Genomic DNA, 20,272 nt, shown 5'->3' with positions numbered 1-20,272 from the left:
GGACCTTGAGGGCAGTGTGTTCATTATATCAAGATTCGTTTCTATTCAAGGTTATTCTCTTTGACGCTGAAACTGGCTCTAAAATTGGGTGATGTATATCCTTTAATATCGACCGCGAGAATGACGCATTGTAGTCTTTGAAAAAAGTGTATCGTCCAGTTTGATTTATCTCCGTCTGACGATTGTCGTTAACCATTTGGTTCGAGTTTAGAACAACTGACGAACTAATGTTCTAAATGTGCGCGCACTGACATTGCTACTTGTACTTATGAAGTCGTTCAACGCACAAACAAGTAGCTGGTAAAAAGACAGCACTGAAATCAAGCATTGAACTCGAAGCGCTAATTCATTATGAATACCTCGGCATCTTCAACATTAACAATATTCCAATAAATATGTATGATACATATCTACAACCGCAGTTCAAAATATATGAACTTCATATATTCATTGTATCTGATTACAATAAATGTAGAACAGTTCTATGATTTTCAACAGTTTAGCTGTCAAAACTCATTTCGATAACTAAAACAACACCGCTACAGATGTAAAGCTGAGAAATTATTTATTCATGCAGACAATTGTTTGGAAAAGAGGGTATTCAAGTCAGTTGTATCTTGATCAACAGCTTTAACTTTAATTTTAATTATCAAACATATGAGGTTGCTGGAGTAACATCTTTTTAATTTCCCCTTGTTTGGCGACTTGTTTTCATTTCTGCGGCATATCATAATAAAAAGGTATTATTTCTGTGAATTATAGACATATCTAGTTTCCCGCTCGTCAGACATGAAGTGTGGGGAAAAAATACAGAAGGCCGTGAAAAACGAGAAAAATTGAATTTTCTAGTAGGTGAATTCTAGCTCAGGTAAGCGACTCAAACTTTTTTAGTTTAATCCTTTTGATAACAGGAAAAATCATGTTTCAATGTATGAATTTTCCAGCTGTAATCAAGGTTTTCGCAAATTATTTAGCATCACATTTACAAACATTCATTTTCAATATCTCTGCCGCCGAGAAAGCAAAGGAAATTTTAAGGTCTTTTGTATGAATACCTTTTTTCTAATATTTTGCCGCTTTTTTTCCTGCTAGGCAGATGGTGCCAGTAAGGACGGTTTTTTCAGTTGTTTTTCAATTGACGACGGGTCGTTAACTTGAAATGCTGGGTTAACTTTTTAAGGTTCATTTGGGACTATGAGGCACGTTTGAGATGGTCCGTTCCTGGCAAAATTTTGCCGTTTATTTTATACTGTCTAATGAGCACTAATCATTCATGCTTACGTTTTTGGCGCCGTTGATACCCATAGTCAATGATAATTATTTTTGAATTATTTTTGAAAGACGAGAAGAGTTTCACAAAGTGAAGGGCTTTAAATTTTAGTTGGTTGTCTGTCAGTAAAATTGCTTTAGGTTACCTAAGGTTACGACACCCATTTTGGATCGAACCAAAAATGTCCACGAGATTTGACACATTAGCGACTCTAAACCTTATTTAAAGGACCGACCATTTAACTGTTGAGGGGGGAGGGGGGGGGGTTGGGGGTGATTTCTGGTCATCAAGACATGTTTTTTCCTAGCATTCTGCTGTGCAGGAAATTTTTTTCCGTTCTGAATGCTCTTTTTTTCTGTTACATGTGGGCTGCATGCAATTTTTTTCTTCCAACAAGCGCTTGCAGGAAATTTTCTTTCAAAACCACCCACCCCCCCTCAAGAGTTAAATGGTCGGCCCCTAATGAAAATATTATCTTTGAAAACTAACATCAGTTAAATTCAGCCGCTTTCCGATATTGGAGGAGATGTTTGGTGTGTGAAACTTAAAAATGACCAGAAATTTCATTATCTTAGGCTGCTGTCTTCCATTTTTGTGCTTCTTATAGGATCGTAGCCTTTGAATCCACAGAATTTTGAAAAAGAAAACAAAACTGAATTAAATCACCCTCAATGTGACGAAATAGAGAAGAATCCCAACAATCGCTTTAAGGTGCACTTTTTTCAGTCGCACGATTCAAGTTCTTGCATACGAGAGACAATAAATTTTCTCAACTTACATGCCTAATCATGCTTGTGTTTACAGTTCATCATGCGATAATCATGTGCTTCCAATACCGTGGTTTTTAAATCTAAAAGTTAAACTCAGAAGACTCGCGATTATAAATTGTGCAGAATGTGATCTTTTAGTTTGAACAGCAGTAAACATGTGAGAAGAGCAATCGTTTAACAGAAGACGCCGTACTTGTTCCGGCGTGTTTTTAGTCTGTTAATTCTTCCATATTTGTTGTTTTTGCTCGGGTGAAAGGGTTATTTGGCTGTTTTTCTGGTCGTTAATCCAAACAATCTATATTAAGCACCTTCACATAAAGAGACGCCAGAGACTCAAATATACACATATCAATTTTGTAAATTCAGAAATGGAGTGGACTGTCAACTCAACATCCGTTTTTTTCCGATCTTCTGGTATCGGTCGTCGGAAAGGCGGTCGGCGCTCGTCCATTTTGAGTCAACGTTGGTTTTTGCTTTCTCTTGTAGGGAAAGGGAAACAATTTAGGATCATTCCACGGCTAACATCTTGTGTAGATTTCCCTCGGTGTCAGGAGATACTGTAAACTGCTAACTTAATTGATCAACTTATTCCCTAAAGCCATCAAACTAAACGTAAAATTTGCACGGACCCCTTCACTTGAGGAAGTGACCAAAAGGTAGCTTATCCTGTAATCATTAAATAAACGTGACCCTTTTTTTTTTCCTACAATGGTGCGTTTCGTTGAAAAGAACTGATTGAGGTTTTGATGTCTTTCTCTTTAAAAACTCTACTTGCCGAAGGCTCGGCGAACATATTTGTTGCTTCTAGTTAAGGAATGAAGAAAAATAGTCGAAATCAGGGGTAGGTAATGCCACTTATGTTCACGAAGGCAGGTCTAAACCCAAGCAATAACGATGACATAATTGTGGGACAGGAGAAGAAAATTCCGTTTGCCAAAACTAGGATTCCATTCCTCAGTGATCCTCATTTTCCAGCAGTTTTTTCCCATCAAGTGACATTCGATCTATTTCATAAGCCCAGCTGTTTGAAACCGTTCTTAATCGACGTCAGTATGCTTGCCCTTCTTTGCTTTCATGAACATAAAGGACATCGAACAAGACAATAGAAAAATCAAGTTGAAGCTAAACACTTCACTTAAACGGAACCTCCAAAGAGGTCTTCCCATTGGTCGCCTTGGACACCGTTTACTTACCAAATGAATTGCATTTGCAGGGATTACATTATTTATAAATTATTCATCCATGCACTAGAACGGTATGGAATTGATGACCAAGTACTGTTGCGAATTTGTTTTCAGAATACATCGATGACGCAGTTATGGACGTCTTGAGTTACCAAGAGCTGGAGTCTTTGAGATAGCAAAACGAAGCCCAGTGCGGGCCGAGAAGAAATGCAATTCAGAGCATTGAAAGAACGATATAGCAACTACAGCAAATTATGGCTTCAGGCTTTGTTTATTTTGTCCTTACTAACTACAAGATCAGAGGCCGGTGAAATCACCATGGGGTTTAGTGTTGCGGCGAGTAATTCTGCCGCGGTGGCGCTTACATCATCAAAAGACTTCGCTTCTGCTTTTCTGCTGGCTGTCGAAGCAGTCAACAATGATTCATCATTGCTACCCGAGCATCAAGTAACCTACGTGAGGAACGATACTCAGTGCAACGATGATATTTCAATCAAGGCCATGCTGTATCAGCTGGAGAAAGGTGTTCACGTTATCATAGGACCTGGATGTACCTGCGCGACGGAGGCGAAGTTGGCATCGGCCGCGAATGTCCCTATGATTTCGTATGTAAGTACACTAGAATGATGAAATATAGTTCCTAAGCTTGAAATTGCTAACATAGTTGATATTCAACTTTGGCTCCAAACAGCTGCTGTCACCTGTGCTACCACCATAACGAAAGAGCTTCAACTGTCGATATGATCAATGTTTTTAGGAAAAATTTTGAGGTAGAATTTAACCCGGTAGAGAACTTCTCGTTCATGATATCCGGATTGCTCACAATCTCAAGTGCCAGATTTGACCACGGGGTAGAATTTTATTTGGGACAATCTTAACACAGCAACACCCTAACAATGAAATATTCTTCACCTTCTTGAGGGCTGTGACTCTTCTCACAATGAAGTAGTGAAGTTTTTTTTTTTTGCAATAACATGCAGGATAACTTTTGTTTTCTTGACCGAATAGATGCCCAAGGAGAAATGTAACGTAACCGTTGTTGAAAAGTAGTTTTTTGGGAATATTGTTATTGACCGCAAGATCGCACAGAATACGGACAAACATACTTCATCAATTGTGTACACTTCATGCTTTGAGAAATTCTTTGTTATGAGGACAGCTTTTGGACGGTCTGTCCATTTACAACAAACGCTGCTCAAGCTTGTAATTTTCATGTATTTTTAAAGTACTTATTGCGCCTTTGTCCGGGCGTTAATGGCAGTAAATAGAGCACGAGAAATGAGCCACGGAGGTTGGTTTCAAAAGTGTAGACTTGTGTAAACAAACGTCAGCTCAGAATTCGACAAGAACCGTGACGAAGTTGTGTACGGATTGCAAACTTTGTTTTATATTTGCATTTTCTTAGCGACTTTAAGGCTTTCTGATTTTAAGAATAGTTTAATCTGGACTGTTAAGAGATCTTGGAAGGCGAAAACCTTGGAATGGTATTAATGAAACGTTGCAATAACAAAGCCTACAAACAGTAGGCTAATAAACGCATACATTTGGTAGATAAATCCTTTTTATTATCACCTTCATTATTTACCCGAAAGTTCGTCGCGATTTGGAAAACGTTTAGCGAAACATTAACCGCCGAAAAACCCCAATCTACCGCCGACATCTTTCCTGAGTAGCAATTAATAAATAATACTATTTTGTTCTGATGTACTATATTTTCGCTTTTTAAGTTTCGACTAAATGTTTGCAATTCACACCAAACTGCCAAGGAAATTGTCTGCCTGAAAATACGTTTCGCTCATATTCCGATGACTAGGTAGTTTCAAATGCAGTTTTGTTTAGAAACCAGATATGAAAAATGTCCGCATATATGAAGACCATTATATTCTGTAGCACATTATATTCGGTAAAAGTCTGTTTTGATATCTATTCTACGTACCTATCTGTTTTCACCGTGTTCTACTTGTTGGCACGTCAAAATATCACTTATCTATATTAAAAACAGTATTCTGACAGGCACAACAACTGCTAGCCAAAAACAGAGTGACAGAAATGAGAAATCCATTCTCCCCTGAGTTATACTTTTAAAAGCCATATCTTATATTACGCTACATCTATTAATTTTAGATAAAAAAATCTTAATTATTTGAGCGTCTTTTTTTCTCGTGCCACTGAGCACAAACTCTTGGTTTTTTTTTTTTTTTTTTCAGAATTGTTATTTGAATAAAAAGCCCCTCGTAAATGCAATTCGATTAGTTCTCGATCGTGAAAGGTGAAACAATGCTATATTTTGGGCGAAAGAGTAAAGTTGAATTATCTTTGCCAGAAACACACATTGCAAAGAATTAGATTAACCACCAAGATTACTTTTGTGTTATTACCTAGAAACGGCTTGAAACGGGTAAAAAGATAAGAGCCACAAATTTCACAAATCTTAATTTCCGGAGCGATTTCTGATTAGAAAGAAATGGTACTATGACCTGGATCGACTGCTGTAGACTAGGTCATAATATTGCCTACAGATATCACAACACTGCTTTAAACTAACAAAAAAGTGAAAGAAAAAAAAAGAAACACACGGCAGTAAATAAGCTAAAAGATTTCAAAAACAGTTTCTGATCATCGAGAAAAATGAAGATTTTCCAACAGTTTCACAGATTGACGCTTTAATGATCATATTGATACCTAACATCCTTTTTATGCCACAACGCCGCTTTAAAGGCAACCTGCGAGGTGTCCATTTTACGGCTTTAAGATACTCGCAAAATTGACTGAAATAAAAATTGTCAATGTTCCCTAGTTGTCGATTTTCTTCAGATTCATTCTCAGCTATAGCTTGCTCTAGTTTGAGAAATATTTCATTTTTCCGTTAACAGCAATTTGCTTCACGTCTTAAACTTTCCATTTAATGACAAGAAACTGCGCAAAGTCGAATCAAATAGTTTTTGTAATAATACGAAATAATTAATTTAAAGCTTGAATGCCAAACTGCAAGTGAGACGACTTAACTTTGTGTAATGTGTCCTAAACGTCAAAAATCGTTTCCAAAGCGGTGGCATCGGACTAATTTTGGGTGTAAATGAATGTCAGGGTACACTGAGGGTAATTTTGCATTCTATTTGCTAAGAGAGGTGTTAAACAAAAATTGACGTTCAATTTACAAATTGCATACTGTCTTATTACCAATCACACTATCGGTTGGAAAGATCAGAAACAGTTGGCATTTCCCGGCGGAAATAATTCATCCCCGACAATTTCATGTTCCAGATTTTGACGTGTCCGGTAATTTGGTTTGAGAACAAAACTCGGAATTTCGACAACGCGTGCTGTTCATATTTAGCAGAAATTGTTTTCCGACGTTTATGAATCATGATATGCAAAAAAGGTTCAAACAAAAGAGCAAAAGGCTTTAATGATTAATATGTAGTAACTGTACGTGTCCAGAAGGTTCTTTTTGCATTTTTAAGGCAGAACTTGTTAGGATCTCCTCAAAACCTGTCCAATTGTACAAGGTTTATTGTCAATAAGGTAAATTGTCATGTGTTTCTATAAAGAGTTTGGTGTAGTTATGGACAATGTTATCGACGACAGGGCATTATCATCAAACTGTTTTTTGTTTTGTTTTGCCTTTTTTTCTTTCCTGTTCGGTATAGAGTTCGAGGATGATGCCCTTCATATGCTATTTATTTTTCCCTCTATTTGCCAATGAAATGGCCGATATTGACCAGTTTAATGTTGTGTCGACTTTACGGAAAAAGACCTTCTATGAAAATACCGCGCGTTAATTTTACATTCAGGATCGTGAAAGAATGATTATCATACCTTGAATTATAAATTTTGAAAGGAAAATTCATTGGAAAGTAAACATTTTCCACAATATTATGATCTCTTAATCGCCCAGTGATTGACAAATATATTTGCCTCAACTGGGCAAGAACTAAGGATCTCTTTCAAAACAGGATATTGATTAATGTTTGATAGCGCCGGGTGCTAAGTATCCCAATAAACTTGCAACGTTTTCAATAACCTTACGTTTAGCATATATTTTAAAATTGGTTGCATAGTCTAACTCTCTGATTAAGGATTTTAAAGTTAGCACGTTCGATGGTATATTTTCTATCTTAAAGTCAGCAGCTTATGGAAATAACTCCATTGTTTAGGTCCTTTTCGTAAACGAAAAAAAAAATCAAGATATTTCTATCTCATAAAAGGGGAGAATGGGAACGTAGAGAAAAATCCTAAAGAGGACCTTCTATTTTATTGAAAAGGTCCTCAGACATAGAAAATTGAATCGTGTTTTTGATTATGGCAACCTTTTAGCTGATAACCAAGTCTATACGTTCACCTTTGCGGGAATGTTATTGCAACTAAAGAAGTGATTTAGAAACGGCACTCGCCGAGATTGAAATTTTTAAAAACCTTGAGGGAATTAAGTCAATTGGTGATCCCCCTGTCTATAATTTCCTTTTTTTTTTTGCAATTTCCCGCTGGTGTATTCTTAGTCAATGTTGTCAATCGTCTTATGCGAACACTTGACAGTTTACTTCTAGTTCAATCAAATTTGTGTGACGATTCCTTGTTTGTTTGCAGTCCGCTGGATTTCGTGAAAGTGTAATGGCGGAATATAAGGCGTGTTTTAGTTGAAGTTAGGATTGAGCGTGGATCTTGTATTGCATTATAAACAGCGGCGTTTTACAGTTCCTCAAAGTTAAAATATGAACAAGGTGCCGCTAATCCGTTCGTTTAAACATTGCGAAGGTAAATTCTTAGGGATTATGATCGCTTTAATGCGTATAATGGGTGGCATCGTAAAGTCACGTAGAACCTAAATGGGATCATAACTGACATTCACTAGAAACTTATGTGTGGTAATGGATTTGGAATCTAACGAACAGGCGACGTTTACGAAATGTATTTTTGTGTTTGCGATATTTAGACAGGCTGGCCCAGTTCAGCTCGGGGCCTGTATAAACAACAAGGCCAGACCACAACACTGAGAGTTACATTCCGTATTCTTTGCGATAAGTATGGGAGTTATTTAACGTCCTTTGCTAACCAGCAACAGAGAAGATGCAGAAGACGGGGCCTACGGTTTTTCGTCGCTGTCTAACCATTTTCGGATTTCACAGCACACGCTGCACGTTCTCCTTAGTTATTTTAAGACCTTGAGTATTGGTCCAGTCTAGGACTTTAACAATTGACCTCTCTCACGGCAGTATCGCGCTCTGCAACATGAGCTAACCAGGCGGCGGTAAAAAGGGAAATATAAATAACTACACGAAAGGGCAATTGCACAACTTGAGTGGAAATGACAAATACAGAACGTTCAGCGATCTAGATTAGTTTGAGCGGAAATTTAAAAATTGATCAAATAATCCTCGACACATCTTTTGTGTTGTGAGAGAGATGCGCATGGTAAATCATCGCGCGACGATTTTTTAAATCTCGCCTACGTTTCGTGGTGATTTCGTGACCGATTTGTTAGCGCGTCGAACTTTAGAGTTGTCTTGATTAGTAAATGATTAAGGGTAGTGGTGTTGTGTTCTTGGGAAAATTCATTTATTTCTGTAATTCCTCTGAAAAAAAAAACTGCATTAGCGAAGCTAGATAGATAAACATTTCTAAAAATTTTGATCAAGTATCGACTGTTCCTAGTCGCGTCCTGTTACTCAAAACTGAAACGCGATAAACTCCAGCAATTATTACCCTTAAGTAGCGATGGTTGATCATGAAGTTTCTTCCTCAGCCCCGGTAGCTGTCGCTGATGGGTCTGTAATTATCGGCTCAGTAGAATACTGATCAGTTCAGACCAACCGTCGAAAGGAAATTAGCTACCAAAAGAGTAGCACTTTGGAGCCATAGGCATTCTTTACACCGCGCGCCCACGCGTAAGATGGCCTACGCTCTCGGAAGCTATCCAAGTTTCGATAGCATACGTCGTCTTGGAGTATTGCAAACTTACCGGGATAGGGCCCGATAGGATGCTGGTCTCTTGTTGGTTACTAGTCTTCCTCCCTCTCCCTTTCAGCATTCTCTGGATCCCCCCTAACGAGTGCCTGCTATCCATTTGATACTCCTCAATATCGTTATCCTGAATAGAAAGAGCTCGAGGGACCGAAAGATGTCTCTTGTTTAGGAGCATAGCGCAATGATCCTGGTCAAAGTTCGAAACAATAAAGCCCGATTGGGAATTCAACGCGCTTGCGAACCTTTAGGCCACTATGTACACCAAAGATGAACTTAAACTTGTAAATAATTCATTTGCTGCCTTCTCAACAGGTGTGCATCGACGAAAAACTCTCTGATAAAGAACTGTTTCCTACATTCGCTCGGACAGTGCCACCAATCAGCAGACTTTCTCCGCCTCTGCTCGTACTAATGGAGCATTTTAAATGGACTCGCGTTGGAATAATTGCTCAAACAAATCAACGGTGGTCTCATTGGAGTGCATTAGAAAGCGACCTGAGAAACGGGGGCGTGGTAATTGGCATCACTCGGGCCCTGACGTTGGGTGTCCATTTTAACGTGTCCAGTTTATTACCCGAATTCGAAAAACTTCTTCAGAAAGTGGCGGAAGAGTCTCGAAGTAAGCTATACAAGTATTGATAAATTGAAAAGTGCATTTGTTTCTGAAATGTTTTGACCCCTAGTGGATCATTCAGCAAACAACACAAGTAAACATGAATCCTCTGTAAACATCCTCTTGCGCGAACCCTAAAAAGCTCCAGCAGTAAAAGGTCGTAAGACTTAAATTCATTAATTAACGGATAGCTTATATTGACGTACTTCATTCTGCTCCACAGTCGTCATTCTAGCCATGGATTACGCTTATGCAACCCAGGCATTGAATTACGCCGAAAAAATTGGTTTAAATGACGGTCGCTTTGCGTTCATCATGTTTGAGCTGGATTTAGACCTCACTGGGAATAAGAGTTACAACCTTTCCAAAACATGGGGAAGTAATTCGAAAAACACAACAGGGGCAGTCTTCCAGTCAGCTTTACTAATTTCTGTGAACAACAACGTAAGCAAGGAATACTTGGCTTTCGTAGACGATGTGAAAAATAGGAGTTCAGGATCCCCATTTTACAGCCCTGTGTCTTCAGGGCACATGGTGAGTGTACGATGTCGATTTTTGTTATTCACTCTCTCACTCATTCACTCACTCACTCACTCACTCACTCACTCGCCCGCCCGTACGCCCGCCCGCAGGCCCGCAGGCCCGCAGGCCCTCAGGCCCGCAGACCCGCAGGCCCGCAGGCCGGCAGGCCCGCAGGCCCGCAGGCCCGTAGGCCTGCAGGCCGGCAGGCCCGCAGGTCCGCCCGCCTGCCCGCCCGCCCGCCCGCTCCCTTACTCACTCACTCATTCATTTCTTCAAGTTATTATTCAAAGTGATCAACACAACAATGATTTCCAGGATTGTCCTAGTATTAGCTCAATTATCCACTTATAGTCATGTTTACTTTAAACAATCGTAGCCTATTGGTAATAGATAAAACATATGGATATATTCACAGTACAGCTGCATCTGTTGCACGAATTTCCCTTACAGTTTAATTACGAGCTTAGTGGCCATTTACCATCGTGGCAGTTTATTTGGGAGACGCAATCTCATTCCTATCGAGGTGTCAGGCGTAGAATTTCAAAGTATACCATAATTACACAACATTTATATTACATTTAGCTTTCTGATCAGACGAGACCGTCCTTTCATAGGAGTTTCGTTTAACATCTTTCAACTTCGTTCACAGCCTCCTATACAAGCAGCTTACCTGTACGACGCGGTTTTTCAGTACGCAGTTGCCTTAAATAAAACTTTAAACAGTGGAGGGATTTCAGATGGCCAGAAAATTGTTCAGGAGATGCTGGGACAACACTTCAAAAGTAAGAGCGCCGGGGAAACATCACAAAGATCAAGGAAGTTTGACATAGAAATGCAAGAGACGTATTGTAGCTGCGCGATAAGTGTACTGGCTGGGATACTTAGTACCCTGTATATGGGGCCAGTCGTTAATGATCGTCAGGCGGTAGGAAGAGGAATAAGCCATCGCGTCGCCTACAGAGTATATAGGGGAGGACTATAGAAAAGGGAGGGTCACGTAATATTATATTGATAGGACCAAAGTCCTCCGACTCTCCCCCACCCCCTTCCCCCCCCCAGGCGAAACCAATGACCAGTTACTAAGTCTAGGCTAATCCCTTTCAATTTGTCCCCAGACTCTTCTCGGATACTTTTGTGGAGAGTGAAAAGAAGTGCATGGGTTTTCCACATAAGCAAGCTGCCGTTAACCCCGTCACTCTCAATATCTCTTTAGTAATTCTCCCTACTGTGTGCCAAACAATTCTTATGATTTTAGTTCGGAGAATCTGGTATTGGATCAACTAATTGTTCCTGTAATTGAAATTTATCTTTATTCTAATCACTTGCATGTCCCATTGATATTGTATTGGCATTGGGGGGAGAAATTCAGTCCTGGTCACTCATGGGATCATGGGAGTTGATGGGGTAGGCTATTTCTGGATCATCCGGGGTTTCATGAGCAAAATAATTTCAGCGTTGTAAATTATGGAAGTGGGTGTCGCTAACTTGAACGACGAATGCCCTCTTTTCGCCATCCTTGTCCGGCGAGAGAAGATAATTGTATCGCATTGTCTCTCGGCAGAGAAAACTGATCTTTTATTTTTCATCGGACATGCTTAAACTGAATAGTGATTAACTTTCTTCAAGGTATTCTTGGCTATGATCGTTACATCAACAAAAACGGCGATGCAGATTTTAGCGTGGTGTTGATGGATTATCGAGAAACCAATAACGGTAAGCTTCGGAACTGAGATTGCCTAACTTTTTAATCAACCACAGAATCCCTTCCATTTGCTTGTGTTTCTCCTACAAAAGAACCCCTGTTCGATGCAGCATTAAAAAAGAAAAGAATACCAACATATTTACTGAATACCTAGCTAAGCGTTTATTTTTGCTTAGGAATGTTCCAGCTGGTCGGAGAATTTGTTGTTGACAAGAAAGGAGGGCACAAACTTCTTTTGAACAACGACTCGGTTGTTTGGCCAAATAATGGTTCTGTACCTACATCTGATGTACTGCAATGCAGGTCATGTGACGCCAGGTGCTATAACGGTAAGGCTTATAACAGTTGATAGGCCATTTTTAGGACACCCAAAAACCTTTGTCTTAAAACAAGAATAAGAGCGATGCTTATCAAACTCATTTTCACAAGAAAGGTTTAGCACTTTGCCTCAACTTGAAGATGAGGTTGTTCAGATCTCGGAAATGGCTCATTGAATCAGTTCTGGTTTGATTTATTTCATCATGAAGTGTTTAAACTTTGTACATTAAAAGTTGCTGTTTCGTTTAATATGATTAAAAAGTATTCAGCTGTATATTTGTGTTCTCTTCCTGCGAGTTACCTGGCTGGCTGGCAGACTGGCAGTCTTTTTCTGTCTAATAATAATAATAATAATAATAACAATCTTTTATTAGGAAACTCCATCACAATAGTGGTTTACATAGAGGTCCTAAATACTAAAAATACAATTAAAATATAGAAATTTAAGCTAAAATCGAAATATAAAAATGATTACAACATATACACCGCAAAAATTAGTTAAAAAAAATACCTAATTATAAGAAGCAGAAAAAAGACACTTTTTAAAAATTGGCAAACTTACTGAGTTTCTTACAGTTCTCTCTAACTCATTAAAGTCTCTGAAACAGTGATACCGCGAACGATGTTTTCCCCAATTGTATTTGATTTTGGGGAGCTTTATAGTATCGTTATTGCGCGTATTGTAGGAGTGCATATCACTCTTTCTTACAATGTCCAAAGAATGATTAATTTCGCCATTAATACACTTGTATGCATATATACATCGATGACATTTCCTACGTTCTTCAAGATTTGGCCATCTCAAGACTGTTAATGCATCAGTAGATGAGGAGTGAAGCGATCTATCTAATATCAACTTAGCTGCTTTGTTTTGCAGAATTTGCAATTCCTTCATTAGTGTGACATTGCCCTTGTCACCCCAGACTAAATCAGCATAATCAAAAATAGGCAACACTAAGCTATTATAAAAAAGTAACCGAGCATTATAAGGTAAATAATACTTAATCCTACGTAGAAGACCGAGGTTCTTATTAACCTTACATGAAATATACTCAACATGGTCGGACCATGTAAAAGTTGAGGACAACATAACTCCCAAATATTTAAAACTAGTTACAGAATTTATATCAGTGTCAAAAATAGATAATGAGAAAGAGGAAATACCAACGAGTTTCCTATTACTACCTATAATCATGGATTTAGTCTTAGTAAGATTTAAAGTTAGCTTATTTCCAAAACATCTGTAAGTCTGTAAGTCTGTAAGTCGTCTTTTACAATATGTTTTTTTGCTTTGCGTTATGTTCTGCTTGATAATACCTGCATTTTTTTTATCCTTTCGTCTATTTATCAAACCATCCATTCATCGAAATAACTCTGAAACTCTGTCTCGCTCATAAATTTTCACCTTTATCGAGAAATACTCGCAGTGACGAAAGTGGCGGATTTGAGGGAACTTCGTCAAAGCAAATAAATGTTCATGGAATTGACGATTCCGGCGAATTTTAGTCAAATTAGTCAAAGCAAAATCAGCTCGGAGGATTTGACCATTTCGACGAATTTTCGCCATTTTCTTTACTGCATGTATATCTGGACATGGCTCATAATTTTAGGCCGGGTTTTGGGCGAAATGTTTTAGGAATCAATCGGCTGCGTGGCTTGACAACCTGGCCAAGGTTGACCTCACAGTTGTTCGAAGATGGACAACTCCGCCTATCCGTTGGATAAACCTCTATCTAGTAGATAGTGCGGTACATTTTGTCACCTTTTATCCTCTGAGTAGTGGTTTATCCGTTGAATATCGTTATCCATCCGACCCGTTAAACAATTGGGCCCTGGTAAGTCAAATTGTAAATAAAGGTTGAAACAACAGTTCGTCGGTCATGATTATATATTGGGCAAAGAAATTCTTGTCTACACCGTTTACAATCCTCTATTTCTAAGCAGTATGGGTCGGGTCCAATGTAAATTTCAATCGTAAATCTTGTGTTTATTTGCCTGCTTGATGAAAATCCTCAGAATCCTAATTCACTGATTTCATTTTCCAGTCTTAAACGTGTTTCACTCGTTTTTAAGTCATTCTTTTTTACAGTCAGATTATTTGCGGTGTATACTTCATGTGTATACTTCATTAATTTGCTTTTTGGCCGTAGACGATACGTTGTTTATGTTTAGTTCAGAATTGTTCAGTTTAAGCTATATTTTGAAATGATCATATAAATTATACTGCATATGGCATCTATTGTCCAAAATTTGAAAAAAATTTGGAAATTATGCATAGGCCCACAAGACCATTAATTAAATTTTGTCGAGGGTAAAGAACAATTTTAGGTTCTAATCGGGCTTAAGGAAAATTAATTCTATTGATTGCATATTGTTTCGGAAAAAATCCAATTTATAAAAAATGAAATTTTGCAACGGATTCCATATTATGTTATTCAATCAACATAGCATCTCTAAATTTCAATGACAATGAATTTTTTTCCTTCCCGAGAAATTATATCGCGAAGAACGCATCCAGCTGAGAACAAAGGAAGCCGAACCTTCCGAGGAATAATTTTTAGCGTTTTCCATATCTGGCATGAAAAGTTCTTTTATTTGCCCCAAATTTATTTCTTGTTACCTCTCCTGGTAATGATCAATTTTGCAAATGTAATGGTAGTCATCACCGCTGTAAAAAAATAATGTATCTGATGTTTTCACAGAATAGCCCTTATAATTCAAAGTCATAATATTCCGGCCTGGTGATAATTGCATATCAGCACGAAATTTGCTTTTACCAAGCTAACTCGCAAACCCCCCAGTCACGATAAGTGAATATTACAGGTGTTTTTCTTTCAAATTACTTCGAAGTGGAAAATATTACCTATAACATAGGGGGTAGAATCCTGTCAATGCGAAGCAAGAGATTTCATTATGAAATTCCGTGCGATAGGAAATGAACTGTGTGCGATTGTTAATGACTTCGCACACACTTCACTTCATTTTCTACTTAATTGAACGTGGTCTTTGCAAAATCCCTCTTCGAACATGAACAGTTCATTGAATTTCAGAGCACATTTTCTGCTGATTTTCGTTTCAAAATTTCTTATTGGGTATTCCTGTCCTGGTCCATCCACAGAAGGTAATTTAACGATCGGCCTGATTCTTCCTTACTCGACACCAATTGGCGGTCGCGGCCTCTACGGGAAATTCTACGCGTCTGCTATCACCATCGCTGTGGACAACATCAACAAAGATCCTAATCTTCTGCCCGGAATTCGCCTCAGATTCGTATGGGATGACTCAGAATGCTTGGAAGAGAAGTCAATAAATGCACTTATCAGTCAATTCGAGAGAAAAGTGGACGCTTTCATTGGATTCGGTTGCGATTGTCACACGCAAGCAAGAATGGCTGCGGCCTTAAATTTGCCTGTTATCTCTCATGTAAGTATTTATTCCTTTCTGTTGTTGGTTTCGTAAGCAATGAATTCATTTAAAAAGTTTTCAGACGCAAATATTTGCGAAACAAAATAAATGAGTAAGAGAACCGTACTTATTTATTAGAGTTCATCCTACTTCAGTCACGGATCATTTTTTATTTGTTTAATTTGTAACTTTTGTATCATTTGTACCTATGTCGTAAGCATGAATTGAAAGACTACTGCGTTGCGTGAAAATTCTGCGAGAGGTTTCTTTAGCATTGGCTAAAGAACTAACTTTTTCCGCTCTAGACGAGATAATATTTTTTTCTGGAAAAAATTTTTTGCAATTTTTTGCAGAACGTACACGTAGAAAAAAGAAAACGTTTTAGCAAACTGTTTTTGTGATTTGTAAGACAGCTATTAGACGAAAGATTCTTATATGGATATTTTCAGTGGTACGGTCTCTAGGAATACGAATTGACATTTGAAGGCCGTCTATGGCCCCAAAACCAGAAAAAACACGGGTCCGGACCAATTTTTTGGGTCACGCGTTGCCATTTTGTTTACAAGAATTACCGTATTTACTCGAATAAACGCCGCACCCCCGATGCAGCGCTTATTAGAGGAATTCCGTATAACCAGGAAAAACACTAGAAAACAATTTTAACACAGCATCGGCAGTTTATATTCTTTAAATTTGATGTTCTTTAGTTCAAAGTGACTATATTTCTCTGCTCGGGTTATGAAACGCTCGGGGTTTTTTCACCGTACGAATTTCTCTCGTAATTGTAGATTTCTAATCAGAGAATGTTTAGAAATACATTTGATGATAAAAATTAACGGTAAAAAACTACGACGTTTCGAAGTCTGCATGACCTCATTATCAAGTAAAATGTTAAAACTGATGTAAAATTGTAGCTCAGAGATTATATACAAACAAATGAAGTTATCACATTTTATTTGTATATAATCTCTGAGCTACAATTTTACATCAGTTTTAACATTTTACTTGATAATGAGGTCATGCAGACTTCGAAACGTCGTAGTTTTTTACCGTTAATTTTTATCATCAAATTCTAGATTTACTATCATTTTAGCATCAGTCCATAGGAAAATTGACAGATAGAAAGTGTACCGTTGAATAAAAATATAAAAAAGTAAATTTGTCTGGTACAAGTTTTAATTAAGCGCCGCGGCGCTTATTCGAGTAAATACGGTACGCATGTTCGATAACAGCACACAGCTGTACCAAATACTGTAGTCCCATGCAAGAAATTGGTCCGGTCCCCCACAAACTGCGGTGTAAACGCAACCTTGCTAACTTGGTCCTTATGCCTCTTTTTGTCCGACCCGTGGTAAAACATCATCCGTGTAAACGGCTAAAATTATGCGATACGTACTATTTTTTTGACAAGTCCGTACCCGATTTTTCTGCCGTGTAAACGGCCTTTTGGTCTGGGAAAATTTTGGTTTTGCCGCAGAATGTTGACAGCGGGAACTTAATTTTCAAATGAAAGGCCATCTACAAAATACGGAAAAAATTTAAACCTGCAGCCTGCACTTTACTTTTTTTAATCTTCCTTTTCAAGCTGTGTAGATCAAACGCGGTTTCCGATAAACAGCTCTATCCGACCTTTGCACGAACCATCTTCGGCGATAATAGTATCGGTCCGTCGGTGTTGGCGATTATGGATTATTTTGACTGGAACTTGGTTGGAATAATCAGCAAGGAGGATCGCGACTGGAAACGAAGAGCAGATTTCTTAGAATCGTTTTTGGTTTCAGCTGGAAAAACTGTCACAATACACAGAAGGGTATCGCATCCTCGTAGGTACTTAGTTAAAGAACATGGGGAACAATTCAAGGAAATCTTAAGGCAAAGTAAAAACAAAGCCAGAAGTAAGTATGATATCAATCTTACATTTCGCTTACGCAAGCTCAAGTTTTTAATAACTGGTTTGTGTAAGAACGCGAAGATCGAGGCGCAGATGATTTTGAAGCGTTCAAATGACTCAAAGCAAAATACCGTGAAATGGACGGCGGCGAAGAGTATAACTAATTTAATAGAGCACACCCGTGTAACGTGGTCCAGTTTAGATCATGAAATGAGCTTCAGTAGTTTAGTCTAGCAACGGGACGGAATAATGGATTCTATCATATGACCCGTCCGTCCCGTAGAAAACCATAGTGAAAGCTGACGCGCGCAGGGCCGGACGGGTAGACGTGAGCCCGCGGTCCGGAAAAAGCTGTCCGGTCCTGCTACTCTCACGTCGCTTTGTTTCAAAAACGAAAAGGAAAACAGAAATAAGAAAAAAGCGCGTTTTTCAAGGAATTGGGAGTTTCTTGTTCTGACGTGAAAAAATAAAGGAGAATTTTTTTGTGCTTGTGTGCCTGCGTGTGTCCGTTTATCGCGTGCTATGTAGGTTGAAATTTTCAACACTTAGTGGTCATATGATAAAACGCTTGGCTGAGTTTGGTCGGGCCGGACATGAAAATATTTGGCTCTCGGTCATGAGGCACGGACCTCGCTGCACTCGGTCCATACGTCACGACTTCGAGCCAAATCTTTTCCCGTCCAGCCCTCCCAATCAGTCAATAAGTACATAGTCTGTAGTTATCAGAAAGAGGAATCTGTATTTAGCGCTGTGGTTTCCAGATCATATGGTCCGTGTTCGAGCCCTAGCTGAGTCTTTGTGTTGCGTTTTGGGATATGATCATGACTCAACTCTCTAAGCGCCTCTCTCCACCCAGGAGAGTATGAGAACTGTCTTGTGAAATCTGACGAAATGATGCGATGGACTGGTATTTAACCAAGGAAGGAGAAACAAGACTGTTGGTCGCTTCAGGTCGCTTTAGCCCTTTAAATCCCAGAAGTGATCAACATGCAACTTCTCCCGATTATATCCTTACATTATCCAGCAAACAGATAATGAGAATACTCAAACTTATTCGGTAGAAGCTGTTATCTTGATCTTTCACCAAATTCTCGCAATCAATTTATAAGGGATCCTGTAGCAGCAAGAGGGGAGAATTAATAATCAGATTTTGGGAGTGAAAGAGTTAAGGGTAGAAAGGGGTCCGCCTCTAACTTTTAAGCAGGCCCTTTCTTAGATCTTATGAATGCTTTTTTTTGGTTTGGTTCACTTTTGAAGATTTTTGTTTTGCGTTTTTCAGTCATTATACTTGCCATGGAACAAAGTCTTGTAAGAGAGGCAATGTACTATGCCTCTAAACTGGAAATGAACAATGGGGATTACGCCTTCATTGCTTTTGAACTCGATCCTGTTCTGGTTGGAAGATATGCAGCAGATCCAACGCTTTTGTTTGAAGGCAAACGCAATTCAACGTCGACTCAGTATCTTTCTGAGCAAGAGAAAAAGGAGTTTTACGACGCGTATAAATCGATGTTATTCATGGTTTTTAACACTCTTGGGATCGGGAAGTATGAGAATTTTGCAGTTGAAATGAAACGCAGGATGTCTGATCCGCCATTTTGTAGTGACGCTTACGAGGGGTATCAACTCGTTGTAGGAAATTACAGTTTTCCAAAATTTAACAGAACGGTTCGTTATATTAGTATTCTTGAAATTCAGATTTTATATGAATAGGGACCTAACGCAATCAGGACGGCAACGCCAAGGAAGACTTCGATTAAAAAATGAATTTCTACTCTTAGTTAGAATTTCAAAAATGGCTGCAGGAGCTTACTGTCTTATACGGCGCCACAGCTCAACTTCAGCATGACGTATAAAAGTAGCGTTGAGTTCCAAATGGAAATTAAAATAATTTACCGTCGCGGTTTCGGTTCGCAGACGACGCAAATTTTGGCGATTTCACGTTGTTGTTTTACATAGGACGGCTAAGAAATGTACAAAGTTTCAAAACGCTCGTGCTGAGCTATTGTTCTGCCAATTAGATCTCTTGTTTTTCCACGTCCTCGTTGTCGTCGCCGTCGTGGTTGCGTAAGGTCCCTATTATCATTAGGAGGAGGGGAGTGTGAACTGCAGATTTGCTCAGGAAAAAAAGTCAGTTAAGCAGTCCGCAGCAGATGTACGGTTCCAGAGGAGAAACCGGGGGAAGGTCAAGTGGGTCTCTACCCCCCTTCCCACATGTGTGTTTTTTATCACTTGTCTAACACCAAAATTCTTGCCATGATAGGATGGCATATAACCACACAATGTCAAGTATTCAACATTTGCTCGTCTTATAATATTTTGTGGTTTATTTAAGCCTTAGTGTGAAAACATTTGTGTTTCAACGTGAAATTTTGTATTCCCCCCCGTCAAAAATTCTTGGATCCATCCCTGGGCGTGAATTAAACCTTTTTTTTTCATCTATCACAGTACTCTGTGGACTGGCTGTGCTTGACAGTCAAAGAATTCTGGCTTTTTATACTTAATATCCAATGATCGAAAACTCGATCTCCAGCTTCTCAGGCCAGATCAGTAAACCATAAAGAACTCTTTAGTAAAGCGGAAAAACGACTTTTAAAGTGACACGTCCAAAACCTATTTGTTCTTTTCCATCT

The 20,272-nt window shown here is 38.8% G+C and overlaps 2 protein-coding genes across 5 annotated transcripts in view; one reads left to right on the top strand and one right to left on the bottom strand.

The window, feature by feature from the left end:
- LOC111321574 (atrial natriuretic peptide receptor 1) overlaps positions 1 to 20,272 on the top strand; it is a 42,717-nt gene that overhangs the window by 4,102 nt on the left and 18,343 nt on the right. For 2 of the 4 annotated variants that reach the window (XM_088736900.1, XM_022924494.2), the window contains exons 2-11: positions 763 to 868; positions 3,339 to 3,833; positions 9,501 to 9,807; positions 10,025 to 10,335; positions 10,973 to 11,105; positions 11,950 to 12,036; positions 12,202 to 12,354; positions 15,462 to 15,766; positions 17,334 to 17,643; positions 18,919 to 19,307. In XM_088736900.1, the coding sequence (XP_088593026.1) occupies positions 3,432 to 3,833; positions 9,501 to 9,807; positions 10,025 to 10,335; positions 10,973 to 11,105; positions 11,950 to 12,036; positions 12,202 to 12,354; positions 15,462 to 15,766; positions 17,334 to 17,643; positions 18,919 to 19,307 (2,397 nt within the window). In that variant the 5' untranslated portion in view covers positions 763 to 868; positions 3,339 to 3,431. The remainder of the gene's footprint in view (positions 1 to 762; positions 869 to 3,338; positions 3,834 to 9,500; positions 9,808 to 10,024; positions 10,336 to 10,972; positions 11,106 to 11,949; positions 12,037 to 12,201; positions 12,355 to 15,461; positions 15,767 to 17,333; positions 17,644 to 18,918; positions 19,308 to 20,272) is intronic. The other 2 variants (XM_022924492.2, XM_022924495.2) reach the window with 1 other exon arrangement.
- Positions 12,539 to 14,581, bottom strand: LOC148721787 (uncharacterized). Its single transcript, XM_088736911.1, has one exon. The coding sequence runs from the start codon at positions 13,701 to 13,703 to the stop codon at positions 12,855 to 12,857; it is 849 nt and encodes a 282-aa protein (XP_088593037.1). The 5' UTR covers positions 13,704 to 14,581; the 3' UTR covers positions 12,539 to 12,854.

This window comes from Stylophora pistillata, chromosome 10, assembly GCF_964205215.1.
Source record: "Stylophora pistillata chromosome 10, jaStyPist1.2, whole genome shotgun sequence".
Classification (NCBI taxonomy): domain Eukaryota; kingdom Metazoa; phylum Cnidaria; class Anthozoa; order Scleractinia; family Pocilloporidae; genus Stylophora; species Stylophora pistillata.
Note: the sequence above shows the minus strand (reverse complement) of the source record. Positions and strands in the feature narration are given on the sequence as shown.

What these genes read in the sequence shown, in the direction of transcription:
- LOC148721787 (XM_088736911.1), bottom strand. Translation starts at nt 13,703, where the DNA reads ATGGATGGTTTGATAAATAGACGAAAGGATAAAAAAAATGCAGGTATT.